A 9,278-nucleotide genomic window follows, 5' to 3' on the forward strand; every position below is an offset into this window, starting at 1 on the left:
CACACACGCTCACACATACGCTCACACACACACATGGTGAAGACAGATTTTGTTAGAAAGGAATACTTGGGAGACTTTGGTTGGGTCCTTTCTAACACACAGTCACAGTGAAAGTTTCATGAAATAAACCACAAAACAGTCAGTCCCCTGTGAGTACCACAACCTGGAGGAGTCGGGCGTCTAAACACAAACCCTGCAGAAGCAGCCTCTGGATTGACGTGTCGCGGTTTGGAGGGGATTCCTGCCACGGGGTGGACTGTCGCACCTGCTCTGATCACAGGGGACACATACCGTGACCCTGGACTCACAAGCCTGACCTGGCAGGGAGATGCTGTGCACCAGGGTCAACATGAGGTGACGTGATACGTGCCAGGAGCACACGCCGCAGTTTGCATGTTTTATAGCAGAATTTGAAACACATCTTGAGTCATACTTCGGGGCTGGCCTCTGTGTATTCACTTTACATGATAAAAATCCATCCCTGTTTTAAAGAGAAGGAAACGGAGGCACCAAGGCCCAAAGAATTTTCCAAAATCACTCAGAACCACTAACTCCCCAGCTCAGGAGCTCATGTCCTCAAACACTGAACACACCGCTTGTTCCAGGCAACTCTGTGACCAAATAGCAGGACAGCCAGGTGTCAGGCAGGGGTGGCCAGGCTCATTCTGTGACTGCAAATCAGCCCCAGGTCACAGAAGGAGGGGGCTCTTCTTTACACTGGTTTCTGGGCCGGGTGGCACTTACCATGTAGTGGCCCCTCTGGAAGGCACAGCTAGAGGGATCTGCTCCGGAATCTCTCGTGCACGTAGTTTCCCGAATGCTGAACTCTAAATCCATGATCACGTTGTCCTCATCCAGAACATTGACCTTCATGAAAACAAGGTGTCAGTTTGCAACAGATGTGTTTATGAAGACCACAGGTCTAGACCCAATGCTCTCTGCCCAGTGAGAAAACATTTATAGTCACCCACCATGAAAGTTATGAACGATCTTAGCATCGGCTAGGCCCCGCCCACATCCTGAAGACCAGAGAGAAAAAGTGATTCACCAAAGTCATGGGATACTCCCAACAAACACGAAACCAATAAAATGTTATTGCCACTAAGAAAACAAAAGACGGTGTGTCCTCTCCAAGGCAGTGTGGCTTCTGAAAATTTGCACTGATAGATGATCCCCAATATTCCTGGACCCCACTGCTGGGATTCACCCCCAGCTGCACTTTATTTATAACTCCAAAATTCACTCTTGCTGGGCTTTTGCAGTCTTCCTAGACCCATGCAGAGCAGCAAAAACCGAGGGTCCCAGTGTGCACGTTCCCAGACCGGGATGCTCTACTCTCTTCTCCCAGTGCTAATACCGCAAGCAAACGCGCTTTGTGTGGTCTCTTCAGTGTCACGGGTTTTTCATTTTGTTGTTGCATTGTTTGTGATTTTTGTGGATCATGTTGGCCCCTCAAACCTAGTTCTGAAGAGCCGTTCAGGATTCCTAAGGGTAAGAGACAGGGATGTGCCCTGTGGGGAGGATACATGCATTTGATGAGCTCCGCATCGGTGGGCATCCTGGCTCTCTTGGCAGTGGGTTCAATGTCAGTGCATCTGCAGTGGACGTTAAACTAGCCGTTCTGAACAGGAGCTCACAAAATCAAGGTAACCTGTTAATGGGTGGATTAAAATGCTACCTGAGTCCTGCAGGAACCCACCCCTGTGCTCCCCCAGGGGCAACGATTCAGGATCGGCAAATTCAGTGTTTAAAACCAGTCCCCACATCTCAGGGTGGGAGGACTCCCTGGAGGAGGGGAAAAGCAAGAGGGAGGGACAGTCAGAGAGCACAGTGCAGATGTCAGGCCAAATGATGTGAATCAACCGTATGGATTTTTAAGTGTTGTTTTCCTAAAAGAACACTCCATCATTTCTTAATAATTACTAAAATAAGTAAATAAGCAACAAGTGCATCTCTGCTGTATACAGTGTGGTCCAACCCTGGCTCCTGCTTGAGAGGTCCCGATTATGAACAAACACACATGGTTTTCCATTACTTTCTACCAATGACAGGATCCTGGGGCAATCTTCCAAGCTTCCTGGTAAATCTGAGAAGTTCTCATGACACAGAAGCACTGCGGCTTGGAATGCGCCCAGTGCTCATCACCAGAGGCAGCCCAGCAAGGATGCCCTGCAGCTTAGCTTCCAGAGTGAGCGCCACCCAGTGAAAGCCTGGGAGGAAAGCAGCAGGATCATTCCAGAGAGGTGCAGCGCTCTGGGATCAGCAGCACAGCGATGGAGCTGGGGGAGGAAGAGCGATGTGAGAGAGAAAGTGCAAGAAAAGTCCAGAATAAGGAAAAGGTAAGCCGGGACTTGAGGGATGGGAAGGAGCCCATCATGGGAGGAAAAGCCAGTTCCCTGGGGCAGGGCCAACCCCGAGGCTGGAGCAACTCGAGCGTGGGGAGAAGCATTCACATGAGCTGGAGAGACCCCGGGATCCCTCAGCTTAGGTCCCGCAGCCCCGGGAAGGTGCTCAGGTAGAAGAGCCGACGCAGGCTGCTTGCTGCCACGTTGGTCTCTTCATCCAACAGTTACTTGGCCACCCCTCGGGATTCTCTCCTGAGTCACCTCTTTATTCTTTCCAGGACCAGGCTGGGGGATTTCCCCATCTTTCTGTTCAGCTTCCAACTAGATTTCCATCTCCAAGTCTCCTCTGTCTTTTCTTCCTACCGCAAGTGGACAAAAAGAAGATGCGCGGGTTTTTGGATGCCTTGCTGCTGAGACATTTCTTCTTAGATTCCCACTCATCACTCTTACGTTCTGCGTCCCTCTCACTCCTAGGAAAGGGTCATGATTCAGCCCAGCACTTCGCAGCTAAATCACAAGCTTGGCTTCCAGTACCTTCAGTATCGTCATTTGTCTGAGGCTTCGGGAGAATGGTCTTCTCTGTCCATCTGTCTACCAACATTCTGGTTACAACCCCTGGGGTGATCTGAGATCCAGGCTCTCCACGCAGGACAGCCACCCATGAATTCCCCCGAATCCTCCACCCATGGAGACCTCGGCCTTTTCTAACTGCATCTCCAAATTCTCCTCCGGTTCCCCACCTCCAAAGCAGCTTCCAAAACGTCAGGCATTTAATACAGTAAGAGCCCCCATTTCAGCACCAGTTGTCTAAGTCCATTTCATACCACTATCACAGAATCTCCAAAATCAGGTCATTTACAAAGAATCGAGGTTTCTTTCTCCCAGTTTTGGAGGCTTCCAAGTCTGAGATCAAGGGCATCCCTTGGTGAGGACCTTCTTAGAGCTGCATCATAACGTGGCCGGAGGCATCGCCAGCAAAAGAGCACCCACAGGAGAGGCGGAAGGGACAAAGTCATTCTTTCGTCAGGAACCCAGTCCTGCAACAGCTAGCCAGTCCCTTAATGACGGCATCGATCCATCCGTGAGGCTAGAGCCCTCCACCCTGTCACCTTGTGAAGGTCCCTGTCCCAACAGCTGCACTGAGAACTCTTTTTTTAATCCACCCTTTTTAATTATTTATTTATTTTAGTTGTAGACAGACACATACTTTTATTTTATTTTTAATGTGGTGCTGAGGATCAAACCCAGTGCCTCACACACACAAGGCAAACGCTCTGCCACTGAGCTACACCCTCAGCCCCCTGGGGACATTTTTGCCTCACATGAATTTTGGGGACCATGTTTAAACCCTAGCAATAGCACTGAACCTTCCTGGTTCTGTTTCTCTGGAGAACCCTGAATTAAGTGAATCCCTTATTAACAGACAAAGAGTAATGAACAGAAATAACTGGCTGAGAATAATTTAGAAAACAAAAAAATGCAAATAAAAGGCAAAAATGGACCAAAATGAGCCTAGACACTTTAAGGGTCACGGGCTTCCTGTGGCTTTGCGTCTAAGTGTACCCTGGATGCTCCCACCTGTCCCCTCCTCCATGCCGTCCCCTGATGAGCTGCCATCACTGCTGCTGTTGCCTGAGTGTGACCTCCAAATGTGACTCCAGATGCATTTCTTCTCTTATAAATTGCCCAGTCTCAGGGATTCTGCTGCAGTCAAACAGGAAGTTGATGGCTATAATTTGAATGTGTCCTCCAAAATTCATGGTTTGGAAACTTGGTGCCCCGTATAGCAGTGTTGGCAACAGGGACCTTTGGGGAGGTGACTGGGTGCTCAGCGGTCTACCCTCCTGGGTGGATCCGTCCCTTCGAATTAACGTAGTGTTTCGGGGGTGGCTTTGTTTTAAAAGTGCCATCTCCGTGTTTGCTCTCTGGCCATGTGATGCCTCCAACGTGACGACGCAGCAGGAAGGCCCTTACCAAACACTGGGGAGATTTTCGGACTTCTCAGCCTCCAGAATTCTGAGCTGAATACACCCATTTTCTTTACAAATTACTAAGACTCGGACATCTTGCTTTAATAACAGAAAATGAACTAAGACACAGACTAAGGCACCCGTCTCCCCAATCTTCACTTCTTCCCCTGAACCCCACTCCATATGGCAGCCAGCGAGACGGCAGTGGACTCAATGTTTCACTCCCACCAATTTATATGGGGAGACCCTGGCCCCTTGTGATGGCCTTGGAGGGAGAGAGTTTGAGGTAAGAAGGTCTTGGGGGGAGCCCTCAGGAACGGCAAGTGTTCTCACGAGAAGAGTCAGAGAGGCAGCTTGGCTCTCTTTCTGCCAAGTGAAAATACCATGAGAAGCTGGCCTTCTGCAACCCGGAAGATGGACCTCCCAGAACCGGCACTGCTCTGATCCAGGACTTCCGGGCTCCAGGACTGTGAGAGGCCAATTTCTTTTGTTCATATTTGCCCCCGTCCATGGTACTTTGGTATAGTAGCCCCTGCTGCCTCAGAGTGAGATCTACAAATGCAAATGTCTTCTCCACTTAAAAGCTCCTGTGGCCACCTGTGGCCCTAACGCCTCAAAATCCAGACCTCATTTCCCAAGTCACGTTCACTCTCTGACCTTGCTTCCTGCACATCTTTCCCTCCCTGGCTCACAGGGCTCCAGTCTCTCCAGGGCCCTTTGTCTCCCTGGCTCTGCCCAGCACCCTCCAAACCTCCCCCTAAAGGTCTTCCCGTGGCCTCAACTTCTCATCACTCAGGTGAGTCTCAGGTATGACAGTCTCCATGGAGACCCTCGCCACTGACTGCTGCGCCAGCCTGGCCACACCCATCAGTCCGGCTGCCGTGTACAGCGGGCTGCAGGGAAGAAGTCAAGCCCGGAGAGGTGCTGGTGTGGGCCCGGGTAGGCGGTGGTCTCCGGCTGTGCTCGGTCCATTGTCTGTTGCTATAGCAAAACGCCCCGTGCATTTGTGAGGGCACTGCCTGTTGGACTTCTCCACAGCACCCGCCCCTCCCTGCCCCTGGACCTGCCTCTCCTCCCTCCCCAGGAGAATCTGTCCTCTTCATTCCATGTCCCCAACACAGGGCCTGTGTCCACCTTTCCCCTCTCCACTTGTGTCCACTTAGGGAACAGTCTGGGTGAATCTGATGTCAGAGTTGGAGCGAGGAAGACGTCACTGCTAAAGTCATGCCCCTCACCCAGTGGGGACAGAGAATTGGTCTATTGGGGGTCATCTGTAGGGTGTTTGTGAAAGACATGGTTGACCCACCCAACATAGAGCAAAATGAGAGGCACCTCCAAGAGGAGACAAGTCTCACCAGGAGAGATCAAAGAAGAGGGTGCTTTCCTAAAATGGGAGAGAAAAAATAAGTTTTCAAGGATAGAACATGGTGTGTGTAGCTTGGCCCATGACTATGAGTGATCATTAAAGACGGAGAACAGGCAAGAACAGGCAGACTTCCCCGGGGAAGAACAGCCGACTGTGGCAGACAGGTGTCTCTCACTTACGTACCTGCAGGGACCACCCACGTCGCCTAACAATGTATCTTCAGGTGCACGCATCTGGGCTCAGGTCTGTGTAGCCACATCAGGACGGCGCGCGTGCTGGAATGTGCCTGGGTGACGGCACCTCACACTAGCTCATCTCCCAGGCCAGATCTCCATGGCATTCCTCATCAGTCCTCCCGGGATATGTCCTCATGCTCCGACTCATTTAATTAACCACTAACTTTGTCCCATAGAGAGCAATAGTTCACTTACAAGTCCGTGCAGACTGTTGATCTTCAGGCTTGGGAGGGGACATGGATTCTACAACACTACACGAGGATTCCACGTGGCAATTGGGGCCAAGGGAGCAGCAGTGCACTAGGAAGAGGCTGGCTCTGACCCAGCTCTCCTCCTGCAGCTGGGCCTTAGTCTCAGAGGCTGACCACGCCTACCTTGCAGGGCCTCCTCAGCACAGCCTCCAGGTCTACACAGCCCCGCTCTGACCATGAAAGCCAGGCCTGGGATAGGCACCCACCTAAAGCCTAGCCCTACTCTTCATGACCTAGGACCCAGTTAGAAAAGCCAACTGGGAAGATCCATTAATTCGGAAAAAAAAAAAGAAACTGAGGCAGTTTCCAAGGAGGAGGTCCAGATGCTGTTATATTTGAAGATGGGGCCAGGAATCCACGAACCGGGTGCCCTGTGGAGTCGGGGGAACGGGCCTTGTGTGAGCTGAGGAGGGCCCCAGAATGGAGAGCAGGGGACCGAGAGGCAGCAGGAGAGCAAGGGCTTCAGGCCTCAGCTGAGGCCCGGAGGCCGCCCGTCTCCCTTCTTGCTGCTGCGAGTCTGGCCGCGCAGATGTCACCTGTGACAGGAGACCTTAAAGAACCCCCTAAATTAGCTTGAGGGCGCCTCTGTCCCTACCTCCCCAGAGCCCCATTAAGATGACAGCCAGTCAGGGAGGCTGCCTGGGGACAGGAAGGAGGGAGGCCCCCGAGGCCTGGCTTCTCATTCCTGGGAAGGAGCACCTAGGGCTTTGTCCTTACCTTTCCAGACTCAGTCACTGGAAACCCCTGCAAACTCCTCTCACTAAAGTTCTCGGGCTGTTAGAAACAGGATATTGTCAACTGACAAAGGAAGGTGGATTTCTTCAGCTCCAAAGCTGGATTTTTTTTTCCTGCAAGCATTCAGAGCAGAACTGCTGAAGTGGAAAGGAGGCTCACTGCTACCAAGTGAGCAGCGCTGGGGACCCAGGAGCAACGAGGACCGCTCTCCCCAGGTAGCAGGCAGAGAACCGGGCAGGGTCGGAGGGAAGGACGCAGCAGGGTCTGTCCCCAGAGCCACTCCAGGGCCTTGTGACAAATTGTCATGAGATCCTTTCTCTGTCCCAAGTAATCAGTGTGAAGGGGGTGACCTTCCTAAACCAGGAAAATAAACCAGAGTCCAACCAGCAAACTGACCGAAGGCAGGACGGAAAGCGAGGAGGCGGGCCAGGGGCACTTACTCTTTTTACGGAGCTCCGGAAGGCGCGGAACAGGTACGGGCTCAGGGACTGAGCGTTCACTTTGGCCACCGCGGCGCTGAGGGCTCCCCGCAGGGAGGAGGGATCATAGTCGTACACCGGGAAACCTGGACACACAAGCGCACGGGTCACCATGAGAGGGGAAGGCTGCGTGTCCCCAGGAGCAGGTGGCCTGTCGCGCTCCCTACCTGAGCAAGGCCAGAGGTCCATCCCCAGAGCCAGCACCACCAGCACCTTCATGGCCAGCGCCATCGTGAGCAGAAGGTTTCAATTCAGAGCCGGGAGACTGTCCCTCTGCAGCTCCAGGGTGACAACCCTTCCTGAGAGCTGTTGTCTCTGTCAAACGTGACCGACTGCTCCCTCCCACGGGACCGTCTGGAACTTAAACAGAAACAATTGATCCTGGGGTCAATGTTTACTGCTGACTTTTCCTATGGAAAGGATCCAGTTTGGGGTCACTTTTGAAGCTGAGACCTCACCAGGGGACTTTAGCCCACAGCCAAAGACGTGGAGCAGCTCAGGACTCAAAGTGTGCATTAAAAGTCAATCAACTAATTAATTAAACTCATTAATAAAATTCCACTCTCTGGGGGAACGAGATATCACTGCCTCTTCAACAAATGGGCTAATTGGGGGGATATTAGGGGTTGAACCCAGGGGCACCATGTTGCTGAGCTGGCTTTGAACCTGCAATCCTCCTGTCTCAGCCTCCCGTGCCACCGGGATTATAGGCATGTGCCACCGTTCCCAGCAAAACAGGTTAATTTTAAAGTGTGACCATCTCATTTTAAAGTGTCATTTTAAAGTGTTAAAGTGTCATTCCCTCTCATGGTGCTTGAGATGTGTATGAAATGATGTGGGTACTCTGAGTATTTTTTTTTAATTATGAATATAAGGAGCATCTTATAGGGTCCTAAATATGCTAAGCAAAGTGAAGTGAAGCCTCTATACACCGTGCTGTTGGGCAACCTTGTCTGCTGTCGGGCATTTTTGCCTGTTGCTTGGTTGATAAGGTACTAGCACTGACGATTCTCATGTGCCATGAGATGCCACGGTGGTTTGTGAATCACTAAAAAGGGAAGTACTTCATGGGAAACGCAGTGTGTTACAGGTAGGCTGCTGAGTTCATAAATGAACACACAAGAAGCTGTGCTGTGTTGTGGCCCAGAAAGACCTGCCCCGGCATCCTGGCTCCCTGCTCCCTGCTCTGTGCCCCTGGGCATGGTATTGAACACCTCTGAACCTCAGTCTCCTCCTCTGTCAGATGGGCATAAATGGGTAGATGTCAGGTGTGTATTAGTAGGGTTCTCCAGAGAAAGAGAAACAAGAAGGTGGAGGGAGGAAGTGAGAGACGGGTTGCAGTTTAAGGAACCAGATGGGCAGGCTGGCCAGTCCACAATCTGCAGGCAGCAGGCAGAGAACCAGGAAGGGAAGCAGTTTGGAGCCACAGGTCATCTGCTGGCAGAGCCCCTCCTGTTTGGGGAGAACAGGGGGTCATTCTCTTTCCCTTCAGACCTTGGGCTGGTTGGCTGAGGTTCACGCACAGAGTGGACAGTCCTTCCTTTGCTTTACCCCAAATCTCATCTCATTTTAAAAACACCTTCACAAAAAGGTGGAAAAGAGTTCATCTAATCGCCCCATGCAGCCCCCAACCACATTATGAGTCAGCCTCCTTAAATCAGAGAAAACACTCAGCATTTGGTTTTGGGGATTGGCTAACTTCACTTAGCTTGATATTCTCCAGCTCTATCCACTCACCTGCAAATGCCATGATTTCATTCTCTTTAATACTGAATAATATTCCTCTGTGTATCTATGCCACATTTTCTTTATCCACTCATCCACTGAAGGGCATCTAGGTTGGTTCCACAGTTTAGCTACTGTGAATTGTGCTGCTATAAACATAGAAGCTAGATA

The 9,278-nt window shown here is 51.3% G+C and overlaps 1 protein-coding gene across 1 annotated transcript in view; it reads right to left on the reverse strand.

Annotated features, from left to right (window-relative positions):
* The window catches only part of Spp2 (secreted phosphoprotein 2), a 186,272-nt gene extending 178,659 nt beyond the window's left edge, over positions 1-7,613 (reverse strand). The window contains exons 1-3 of the mRNA XM_076866406.2: positions 7,550-7,613; positions 7,344-7,468; positions 745-867 (exon numbers count right to left, since the gene is read on the reverse strand). Coding sequence (XP_076722521.2) covers positions 745-867; positions 7,344-7,468; positions 7,550-7,613 — 312 coding nt within the window. The remainder of the gene's footprint in view (positions 1-744; positions 868-7,343; positions 7,469-7,549) is intronic.
* Between the last annotated feature and the right edge of the window lie 1,665 nt (positions 7,614-9,278).

The sequence above is a fragment of the Callospermophilus lateralis genome, chromosome 9, assembly GCF_048772815.1.
Source record: "Callospermophilus lateralis isolate mCalLat2 chromosome 9, mCalLat2.hap1, whole genome shotgun sequence".
NCBI classification, from domain to species: domain Eukaryota; kingdom Metazoa; phylum Chordata; class Mammalia; order Rodentia; family Sciuridae; genus Callospermophilus; species Callospermophilus lateralis.